Source organism: Pseudochaenichthys georgianus, chromosome 16 (genome assembly GCF_902827115.2).
Source record: "Pseudochaenichthys georgianus chromosome 16, fPseGeo1.2, whole genome shotgun sequence".
In the NCBI taxonomy this organism is placed as follows: Eukaryota; Metazoa; Chordata; class Actinopteri; order Perciformes; family Channichthyidae; genus Pseudochaenichthys; species Pseudochaenichthys georgianus.
The window spans coordinates 6136333-6148512 of NC_047518.2; the positions used below are offsets into that span (position 1 = coordinate 6136333).

Genomic DNA, 12180 nt, shown 5'->3' on the forward strand with positions numbered 1-12180 from the left:
ACTGCTCGCTACCTCTTATCAGTCAGCAGACAAATTGAATTGACATCGGCTTGAGCACATGTTTACTCAGGAGGTGTAATGAAAATTGTTCTGAAAAGGACTCCTGCTATGCTGTCTCAGGTGGGCTAATATAGGTTAACAGTAATCAGGGTGGAAGATCAGGAATAAGCCCGTGCTGAGATCTTCACGCTTGGCTTTTTTTTCCTTCCTTTCGGCCAAACTTTTTCAAACGAGGGACTGAAGTCTCGGTGGATGAGGTGCAGAAATTGCAGATCAAATTAATAACATGGACAGCCTCTTATTTGTATAGTACGTTAGCTGTGACCAACGCAGGTCTGCTTTAGTACTGTCCTGCTACAACAATAGTTATCTTGGCTGAGTTACAATCTCTCTCTGTCTGGGTCAATGGCCCTAATGGAGAGAAACATGCATCATGAAACAGGCCGAGGAAGCCACGCTGGTGGACCTGTGTTTCTCATAAACACAATGACAAACAACAACAGCTGCAGCGGCGGTTTGGACTGGAGGTTGCTGGTTCATCTCAGGCCATGGAGCTTTATGATATGGGTCGCAGGCCAGCAGGCCCTGGTGGCAGAGCGCTGCTGGGACATGAAAGGCTGTCCCACAGTGCCATGCACGACAGCAGCAGCAGGGGAGCAGATGGCCCATGTTGATGATGTTTGTCTGAGCCCAAACAGCGAGAGCATGATCAATTCCCCACATGTGCATCGTGAAAGAAATGCTAATATCACTGAAAGGAGAATGTGTGTGAGGACTTGTGTCCGACTCCATGCTGCGTCTCAGCTCCCGCTCCGCTCTCCTCTTTAACAGACTGCCTCTCCTCTGGTGCTCCGGAGCGGGGTCAGGGCTCCTGTGCGTACTCCCTGGGTCTCAGGCTTCACAGCCCACAGAGAGGCAACGGGGAAGCCGACGAATGAGAGCGATGGAAAAAGATCAGTGAGGACACCTGCTTATGATTCAGAGAACTGGACCACACGGCAGTGAGGAGGTGAGAATGAGTCACCTTCCTCTCTCCCTCTTGTCCTTCATCGCGAGGGCCTGTGGATGCTCCATCAAGGATCTGCCCTTTGTAAGCTGCCCCTCCAATCACTCTGACATAGCTCCCCTTCTACTGTTCTATGTGAAAACAGCTCGGCAGCAATGTGACGATGAGTAATGCTGGAAGGCTTGAACTCCCTCTGAGATACTGGAACCTGTTGGGAAACCACATCTATTTAAATGCAGGAAATATTGATTTTATAAAATGTTAATATGATCTGCTCTGGGGACAAGGGGCAGCGCTGCTCAGAGAAAGAACTCCCCCACAGCCCCATCTGCTCAGCAGGGTGGAGACACAGAGCACATGAAGGGAGGAGGGGGAAGTGTGACAACAGTAATGAGAAGAGAGAGAAGCGGAGGAGGAACAGAATGAGGAGATGGAGAAAATGTGGAGAGAGCTACTTATACTTTGTTCGCCTCCAACAAACCTTTCCGCGGCCCCCTGCTGGTAAACAGGCTCAATGCTCACTCGCTCTCTACTCCTCGTTTCTTCTCCTGGCCCTATAACTCTCACTTCTCAACACGTTCAACCTCCATCTCCGACTGTCCGTCTGTCCGGCTGTCCGTCTGTCCGTCTGTCCGTCTGTCCGTCTGTCCGTCTGTCCGTCTGTCCGTCTGTCCGTCTGTCCGACTGTCCGACTGTCCGTCTGTCCGTCTGTCCGGCTGTCCGTCTGTCCGTCTGTCCGTCTGTCCGTCTGTCCGGCTGTCCGTCTGTCCGTCTGTCCGGCTGTCCGTCTGTCCGTCTGTCCGTCTGTCCGTCTGTCCGTCTGTCCGTCTGTCCGTCTGTCCGTCTGTCCGTCTGTCCGTCTGTCCGTCTGTCCGTCTGTCCGGCTGTCCGTCTGTCCGTCTGTCCGGCTGTCCGACTGTCCGTCTGTCCGGCTGTCCGTCTGTCCGTCTGTCCGTCTGTCCGGCTGTCCGTCTGTCCGTCTGTCCGGCTGTCCGACTGTCCGTCTGTCCGTCTGTCCGTCTGTCCGGCTGTCCGGCTGTCCGGCTGTCCGTCTGTCCGTCTGTCCGTCTGTCCGGCTGTCCGTCTGTCCGTCTGTCCGTCTGTCCGGCTGTCCGTCTGTCCGGCTGTCCGTCTGTCCGGCTGTCTGTGACTGAGCCAGAACACTTTTGGGGGACTTGTATGCTGCCTTTCCGTGTGGTCACGGGGAAACACAGGAAACGTATCAGGAGAGACATTTCAAGTTTGGTAGAAGGGAAAGAATAATTCTTGTATGCAGGAGGCTGACATCAGTTCAATCTGCGATCACTACCCCTTTGGTCCTGTTAAAACATCCCCTGGCCTCACACAATATGCTCATTATTTATATATAAGATATGTGAGTGTTTGGACTAAATATGAGGTAAGAAGGAGTGTGTAACACATCTGTAAACTGATCCAATGTCTTATAATGACTTTACAATCACTCCTTTCAAAAAGGCCATGAAACACGATACTGTTTCTAGCAGTGTTGACAAAATGCATCACGGTAGCTTTCAACAATGGATTTAAGCCAGCCTGGCAGCTACACTTGGTACATGATGTTTGTCATGACGCTCCCAACAGCTCCTTATTGCTGCGGCCGGGGGCCTCATTTGTAAACGGTGCGTACGCCCAGGATGGCGTACGCCAGTTTCTACGCACTGTTTGCGATTTATAAAAAACTAACTGGACGGGAAAACGTGCGGTCCTCCACGCAAACTCTGACCCATGCGACCTAAGCGCAAAAACGGGAGGGACGAGACACTGCGACCCCGTTGGCAGAAGGAAGGATGGAGAGAAATGTGTGGAAAAATACCATGAATAAAATGTTACCTCTCATTTATCAGATATGAAGAATTCACTTTCAAACATTGATTAAAGCCGATCTTAAAGTGATTGAACAAACGCCTGCTTGAGACTCCTCAGTGCTCACACACTTCACTTGGAGAAATAAATACGGACATGTTATTGATCACTTGTCCTACGTAAGCAACCTTCCCAGGTCAATCCATGAGGCCCAGAGCTCTCCAGGAGAGGACATTGCATTTCTTTTCCAAACACTGTAAATGCTGACTTAGTCGACACAACTGTTCATACAGTTATCTTTGCTCTTAGTAGTAATGGCTCCTCTTTAAACACTTAGCATGTACAGCTGTTCTCTACGGACAGAGCATCTCACCCCGCTGCATCTTATCCCCCATCAAGTGGTTTGAGGGAGCAGGAGCCTCCTCTTCTCAACACCTCCCCATCACCTGATTCCCTTTAACAGACTCGTCAGGAGACACCGGCCCGTGCCAGACGGGCTGAGGGAGAGTGGAGCAGGAGATGGGAAAGCCACATGTTCATCAGCCGGTGATTCCTCATCTCCTGCTGTGTAACACACACTCTCACTGAAATGTCCGCAGTCGCACGCATCCATTCTTATGCACATAGATATCACAGTGCATCGCTGCTGGAGAACCATATCTCCCCTGGACCAAAGGAAGTGTAACCTCCATGTTCGGCTATCTTCAGATTCTCTCTCACTCCGTATCTATCAATCTCTTTCTTTCCCCTCCTCCTTCCTGTCAATCTACTCCCAGTAACCATCCCTCCTACTACTCTGTCTATCACTGCCTTTTCCGCTGACCCTACCTCTGTGCTCGACTGTAACTCAATATGTGGCCAATCAGTGGGAGCTCTGGAGTCTTCTCATTACAGACTGTACAGCTGTGGGGCCTGGTAACGAAGCCAAACATCTGCAGCACCTTCGTATATCTCGTCTCTCCCGGGTCGACATAAACTGACAGAAGAGAACATCTGTACTCGAGCTGAAGTGATTGTGGGAGTCCAGAAAAGAATCTGAGACATAAAGGGAGGATATGACGATACGAGAAACTTCCCCTAAAGATGCAGAAAGGGAAATTAGGGAATGAAACCCAACCCTGATGCTGAGGAAAGGTCATTAGAAAGGCCTTAGAAACGGACAGGAAGTGTAATCAGGCTGGCTACTGTCATTCACTTCAGGTTAATGTCACACCAGCAACAGAATACTTGAGTTGTTGTAAATACGACATGGTAAGAGTCATTATGGTGAATGCAACAGCTCTACCACGTTTGAAGTCATTCTTACTGCTATTATGAAATGTCATGTACAGCTGTATCGTAACATCTCATTTGATCCACCGTGGTCTACATGTGAGCTTCAGTATGAAGCTGCTGCTCAGCCTCAGACTTTGGAATACCTTTGGCTGCATAGATGAGTGTTACATCAACACCACAATACAAACTGAAATACAGTCATATCTGACTAAACAGTGAATTATAGCTGTACAACCTGAGATAAGTAAACAGCCCAAGGTGTGTCTGAAGTCAGAACAATGTCAGGGAAATGTCCCTAACTTCTGCTCCAGGAGAAAAGAAGCACATGGAGGAGGATGGGAAAGAAGGTGAGGCGTGGATAGAAAGGCGTAGCATGAGTGATAGGAGGAACATGGATGTGCTGACCCCACTGAGGCCCTGCAGACTCGGTAGCTGCTGAAGTCTGCCAAAGGATAACCTCATCTGGGGTGAGCAACACCTGGCTGTTCACACCAGAGCAGGCCGGACGGCTTCCACAGCTGTCTGACATGTCGGAGGGCCAGCAGGGGTCTCCACCATCCAACAACACACAGGGTATGGACGTTCCCATGACTCATGTCGTGGGTATGGACGTTCCCATGACTCATGTCGTGGGTATGGACGTTCCCATGACTCATGTCGTGGGTATGGACGTTCTCATGACTCATGTCGTGGGTATGGACGTTCCCATGACTCATGTCGTGGGTATGGACGTTCCCATGACTCATGTCGTGGGTATGGACGTTTCCATGACTCATGTCGTGGGTATGGACGTTCTCATGACTCATGTCGTGGGTATGGACGTTCCCATGACTCATGTCGTGGGTATGGACGTTCCCATGACTCATGTCGTGGGTATGGACGTTCCCATGACTCATGTCGTGGGTATGGACGTTCCCATGACTCATGTCGTGGGTATGGACGTTCTCATGACTCATGTCGTGGGTATGGACGTTCCCATGACTCATGTCGTGGGTATGGACGTTCCCATGACTCATGTCGTGGGTATGGACGTTCCCATGACTCATGTCGTGGGTATGGACGTTCTCATGACTCATGTCGTGGGTATGGACGTTCCCATGACTCATGTCGTGGGTATGGACGTTCCCATGACTCATGTCGTGGGTATGGACGTTCCCATGACTCATGTCGTGGGTATGGACGTTCCCATGACTCATGTCGTGGGTATGGACGTTCCCATGACTCATGTCGTGGGTATGGACGTTCCCATGACTCATGTCGTGGGTATGGACGTTCCCATGACTCATGTCGTGGGTATGGACGTTCCCATGACTCATGTCGTGGGTATGGACGTTCCCATGACTCATGTCGTGGGTATGGACGTTCCCATGACTCATGTCGTGGGTATGGACGTTCCCATGACTCATGTCGTGGCTATGGACGTTCCCATGACTCATGTCGTGGGAACGGCACTAGCCCTCAGTCCGACTCTTAGACAGTTTATTTCTCTCTCATTGCAGGTGATGTTAAGCAGGGATCAGATTCTCGTCTCAGTTCAGACTTCTTTTAGCAAAAGATGTATGTATTCACAATATGCTGTCTGCTTGGGAAGGAGTCATTTGGGAATATAAAGAGAAGAGGAACGGGACAAACATGTATGTATTACCTGGAGGGCGTCCCCCAGGTCTGCAGTGCTGATCTCCGGGTCCTCAGTGGTGTTAAAAGGGACAGGGTTGATCCTGACGAAGGTGAGGACGCGGGGCTCAGGGTACCTCCACAGCATCACCCCCGGACTCTCCTCCGTCTCGCTGCAGAACACCACCTCATGGGGGCCGGGCAGGCTCCTGGAGGCTGCCAGAGAAGAGGGATTGACAGAAAGAATAACGGTTTTACTTTATTCGGGTCAACTATCTCAAAAAAACGAGTCGACAGATAGAGATGATGACGAGACAGACAATCTTATAGTATCACACCAATCTATCAACAAGACTCAGTGTAAACAACAACAACCTAACTTACATATTTGATGCTGTGATGCTATTCCGTCTATGGAATCTGAACACCCCGAAGCAATGTCTGCTAAAAGAGCACCGCTGATGTGTGCACGCTTTTGGAATGTTTATATGCATAAGAATACTTCATAAACATTTGGGCTTTTGATTAAACAGCCACTGATTGGACCATGCGTGCAGTAGCACCTGTGAAAGCTGGTGACCTCTGAGTGGTGCTGGACTTAAGTCGTGGCTGCTGTTCGGGCCCTTTGGACGAGGAGAGGCAGAGACCTGCTGTTCGGGCCCTTTGGAAGAGGAGAGGCAGAGACCTGCTGGTCGGGTCCTTTGGAAGAGGAGAGGCAGAGACCTGCTGTTCGGGTCCTTTGGACGAGGAGAGGCAGAGACCTGCTGTTCGGGCCCTTTGGAAGAGGAGAGGCAGAGACCTGCTGGTCGAGTCCTTTGGAAGAGGAGAGGCAGAGACCTGCAGGTCGGGTCCTTTGGACGAGGAGAGGCAGAGACCTGCTGGTCGGGTCCTTTGGAAGAGGAGAGGCAGAGACCTGCAGGTCGGGTCCTTTGGACGAGGAGAGGCAGAGACCTGCTGGTCGGGTCCTTTGGAACAGGAGAGGCAGAGACCTGCTGGTCGGGTCCTTTGGAAGAGGAGAGGCAGAGACCTGCTGGTCGGGTCCTTTGGAAGAGGAGAGGCAGAGACCTGCTGGTCGGGTCCTTTGGACGAGGAGAGGCAGAGACCTGCTGGTCGGGTCCTTTGGACGAGGAGAGGCAGAGACCTGCTGGTCGGGTCCTTTGGAACAGGAGAGGCAGAGACCTGCAGGTCGGGTCCTTTGGACGAGGAGAGGCAGAGACCTGCTGGTCGGGTCCTTTGGAAGAGGAGAGGCAGAGACCTGCTGGTCGGGTCCTTTGGACGAGGAGAGGCAGAGACCTGCTGGTCGGGCCCTTTGGACGAGGAGAGGCAGAGACCTGCTGCTTTGTGTGACCCTGGAGGCACAGACACTGAGAGTCTCCTTCCAGAGCACACATGTGTCTGTGGCTCCCGTTACGTGACGCGCCCGGTGGAAGGCGCATTGTTCTTGAGCAAAATAAAAGGAAGGATGAAAGGGAAAAAGCGACACTTTCATGAGGTTTTGCTTTCTTTCGAGTTAAAGTTTTGAAAAGTGAGAGACAAGAACAGACTCTTCTCTCTGCTCTAAGCATCTTGCACCCCTCATCTGTCCATCTAGTCCATTCATCCCTGCGTCAGGCCCCTCGGGGCCCCTCGGGGCCACTCGCTGCGCTCTGGCTGCTGACAACATGTTGCAGACAGATTGTGCTCTCTCTTCTGGTTCACTACTGTACGTCCTCTTGCTTCAGCCAGCATATTAAATGCATCAAAGCGCAGTGGAACAGTGCAACAAACAAAGACTCAACCACAGCTGACAGAGTGGATGGCTGGTCCGCAGCCAGAGAGGGGTTTGATCTGTGTGCGCATGTGTGTGTGCATGTAGAGCACAGCAGACACAAGGCACAGAGCGGGGGGGATAAACAGCATGTTACTCAGAGTGGAACCAGACAGACATGTCCGATGAAACTTCTCTCAACAGAGGGCTTTGATCCCACTTTGATTTAAGGCCATGTGTATCTTAAGTGACATCTCACTTTGGAACACAGATTGCTTTTTTGGTTTGAACCAACTTAGTGATATGAAGGCTTGACCGGGCACGGTCTCAGTTCGTCCTGAATCAGGATTCTTATCTTATCAAGAAAGAGCAACATATGATATGTTTGGCTAATACTATTATACTGAGTCTTGGATAATGCGTTGTTTGTCAATAAAGCAAACCAAACGTTTGCTTTACGGGGTCGGGGCTCCGGATGGACATGGGGCTCCGGATGGACATGGGGCTCCGGATGGACATGGGGCTCCGGATGGACATGGGGCTCCGGATGGACATGGGGCTCCGGATGGACATGCATTGAGGAGCTTAGTGGCCTGCTTTACCTACATCTGGAGCGTCTGTGATGCAAGACAAATGTAGACTCAATCTGACGATAAAGTATGATCGTGTCATATCATAGATTGAAGTCAAACTGCACCGTCAGCCCTGCTGCAAGAGATCAGCACACACTGTGTGAACATTCACCTGAGTTCTGCATGTACTGGAAGTGTCCTGTCCGCAGGTCATCTGAGCTGTGCTCCGTCCTCGGAGAGGAGGCACCGGGGAGGGGAGGTGGCTGGATGTGGCAGGCCTTGCCCCTGGAGCAGCTCTCAGATGATTGTGTAACTCTCTGGAGGGTCAGGTAGGCCTGCAGGTGCTCCTCTACTAGCTTCAGGCAGCTCAGGTGTTCCTGACCCCAGAAGACCTGTCAGACGGGAAGTCAACATGAAGGGTGAAGTTATTGAGACAAAAAGAGTGACATGCATTAATATGCTTTAATACCTACGTTGAAAATCATATAACATTCTACAAGAGCAGCAGTCATCATTACGCCTTTCTAACATTGCCCAACACAGCCTCACATCCTCCTCGCTACCCGCGGCATTCCCCTTCCTGTGATCAATCAAAGCCAGTCTGCCTGGGGTTTGGAATCAGAAGCAGGAATCTCTGAGTCAAGCTCTTCACACATGGAGCTGCCTGCCTGCCCTCGCTGGCTTGGAAGGGTGGGTTATGACTAAACTCTAAAAACAGGAACGTTTGGGGATTTCCCCCCAGACTTTTGGAAGGATAGCACGAGAAGAGGGAATCGGAAGGAATTCTGGTGGTTTTTATACAGCACTTGATTGAGACACCACAAACGGCAGTATTTACAATGGGTAATGTATGATTACGTATTAAGTGTTGAGTTGGGAGTTATGTTCCTGTTAATGGGCACGCAATACAAGCATTAAGTTCATCAATGAGGGGAGCAGTACAGGGTTTCCCCTGAAGATGTGATGTGGAATAATACATTAGTAATAATGCGCTCAGCCACATTGAAAAGGGACTTTTCAGTGTGGACCTTATGTAACTCGTCAAAGGAAAGAAAGACACACATAAGGTATAACCCTTCCTACAAATAGCCTTTAATATTCCACCACTTAAGCAGATATGTGAGTCAAATCTTTGGTGGAACTACAGCAGGCAATCTCTGATGTCAGCACTGCAGCTGCACACAGGAGGGGAGAGGGAACAGGACGAAAAGAAGGGGTCCGGGCGGTGTTTGTGGGGTCAGTTTATGAATACTGTAATTATTCATTTGGAAAAAAGGGGACTAAAACTGAGGTTTAAGAGTGATCGCCTCGTGATGGGCAGCTGTGGGGGTTCACAGTCGTGTCCTAGAGAAAGATGTGTAGTGTGTAACGGTGCTGACCCGACCCTGACCTCTGGACACTGTAGCAGTTCTGGGTGCCTATCCTGTGACTAAGCATGCCTAATTGATGTCATGGGTATACAAACCTGCAGTAGGCCTCCCTTTAGGTCCAGCAGCAGTTTAGGGGGGCCAGGCTCCAGGCCAGGGCTGCCGCTGTGCCGACACCAGCGGGCCTCCAGAGAGCTGCTGCAGGAGAAGGGCCCCAGCAGGACCCGGCCCCGCTCCTTCAGGCCGGTCCTCAGCAGCAGGTCTTTCAGCTGCAGCTGCATAGATGCTGCCTGAACTGCATCTGGGAAGACAGAAGGAGGACAAATCAAAAAGATGAACAGGAGTATAAGTAGGTAAACTGTCCTGTCATTGATACCCTCAGTGGTTTGTGTATCGAGTAGCGGTTACAAATGGATTGATACAAAAAAGAAGGAAGGAAGGGGGGGGGGGGGGGGGTTAAATGATCTGAATAAGGTCTTAAATGAATAATAGTTTTGAAGGGAAATATTAATATATTGGGTAACACTTTATATTAAGGTACACACATTCAGCATCAACTAGTTGTTCATTAACATGCATATTAGCAGTATATTGGCTCTTTATTAGTCATTATAAAACACTTATTATTAGTGGTCTGTTGGTCCCATAAACCAGTGGACAGAAGTCCCTTCTAGCCGTGGCTGACATTAGGAGGGATGATCTGGAGCAGCAGCCCGTGGAAACTCGACCCCAGATGACTGATAACGCCCTGAGAAGTAGCACTTTGCAAACGCACGTTGACTATAGAATGTCTCACTTCTGTCTGGTCGTAAGTTCGGGAAAGTAAAAGAAAATGGCGACACACCCGCTTCAGTACCCAAACCTATGTACAAACGTTACTACTTTTTAATTGGTTGACCTTAACAAGTCAACAGTAGTGTAGAATAAGGACGAAAGTGTTTCGTTAAACACTGTAACAAGCAGAAGATTCTATATACTACACCAAAGGGTAAGCATCTGTTAAACATTACACCCAGAAGTTGTTATATAAAGTAAAATAATGGTGAACATATACAAGCAAACAACAGCTTGCCAACTCTATCATATCATTTGCATTTATCTTTTTGTTACTTTCTATAGATAAAGCACCTGACAGCTGTTTTAATAAAAAACAAAGTTCGCATTATATTATTCTGTCATTTCAGGTCTCGACAGCAGCGTGCTTCGGGTTCACTTGGGGTAGAGCTGGAGAGATGGAACGGCATATGAAGGGAGTGAGGACAGTGATGATACATGAAGAGACACATAGACATAGTCATGGAGGGAAGTAGATACAGACCCAGGGTGTGAGAGTGAGAACGCTAGGGTTCCATGGATATGACACACAAGCATCCTCACAGCCTTTTAGGCTTGGGAACAACATTAAAGTGCAATCACACAACAGGGGAGTTCCCATGGAAGAGGGCTTGTTTGGTGTAAATCATTCCAGTGGAAATATTACGCTGAGATGACTCATTTCTCTAAGGAGACATTGTTATATGATCTGGCAGTTTACCTGCTAATATCTTCTGGTGTTGCAGTGCAGAGAGGGCCGCTAGAGATTTCTAACTGAACTGTGGACATCGGCTTCATTGTCATGGCTAGGATCTATCAAACTGCACATTGGAACGACCAAAGTGGCCTGCTAAATGAGCCTTTCATCAAGCGGAGCATCTTTTATACGAATACAAGGAGAAACAAGCACATGTACAAAGACACATACAGGTCAGGATAGGAAAACATTTACATACATACACATGGAGATGGACAACCATGTACAGTACACCTAGGTACACACACCATGTACACCAAGGTGAACAAGTGGAAACACACACACAATGTGTATTATCAAAGCATTCTCTCTCGTCTCCCTGCGTCAGAGCAGCAGCAGCAGCAGCAGCAGCGGAGCAGCGGCTGCAGCAGCAGCGGCGGCAGCAGCAGCAGCAGTAGCTGCAGCAGCAGCAGCAGCAGCCAGCAGCGGCGGCAGCTGCAGCAGCGGCAGCAGCAGCGGCGGCAGCGGCGGTAGCAGCGGCAGCAGCGGCAGCAGCAGCGGCAGCAGCAGCGGCGGCAGCGGCGGCGGCAGCAGCAGCAGCAGCAGCAGCTGCAGCCAGCAGCGGCGGCAGCGGCAGCAGCAGCAGCAGCAGCTGCAGCCAGCAGCGGCAGCAGCAGCAGCAGCGGCAGCAGCAGCAGCAGCGGAGCAGCAGCGGAGCAGGAGCAGCAGCAGCGGAGCAGCAGCAGCAGCAGCAGCAGCAGCAGCAGCAGCAGCAGCAGCAGCAGCAGCAGCAGCAGCAGCAGCAGCAGCAGCAGCAGCAGCAGCTGCAGCTGCAGCAGCAGCAGCAGCAGCAGCAGCAGCAGCAGCAGCAGCAGCAGCAGCAGCAGCAGCTGCAGCAGCAGCCAGCATTCTTCCATCCAGGCTGAGAAACAGTCAGAGGCACATTTGTCCATGCTCTCTCTCTCCAGCCCTGCCTTTGCCCTGGATGACCATAGTACTGCTTTCCAACAATGTGTCAGCAGACAGCCCAAACACATTGCACTGCTGTGAAGTAGTGCCATGAGAAGGGAGGAGAGGAGGAAATGTTAATGGGAAAACACTGAGCAGGGAAAGCATTGAAGGGTGAGTCAGGGGGTACCTGTGAACCTGTTCAACCTACTCCCTGTAGGTCCGTAACGTTTACACATATACTTCACATATACACCAGTATACGAGAGAGGATGGAATAGCATGACTGGAGAACAATAAAGGTGGAGTTTCAACTT

General features: G+C 50.4%; 1 protein-coding gene across 1 annotated transcript in view; it reads right to left on the reverse strand.

Annotated features, from left to right (window-relative positions):
* LOC117460531 (intermembrane lipid transfer protein VPS13B) overlaps window positions 1-12180 on the reverse strand; it is a 424908-nt gene that overhangs the window by 80421 nt on the left and 332307 nt on the right. Inside the window, 3 exon segments of the mRNA XM_071205797.1 lie at window positions 5751-5935; window positions 8211-8430; window positions 9504-9706. Of these exon segments, the coding sequence (XP_071061898.1) occupies window positions 5751-5935; window positions 8211-8430; window positions 9504-9706 (608 nt within the window).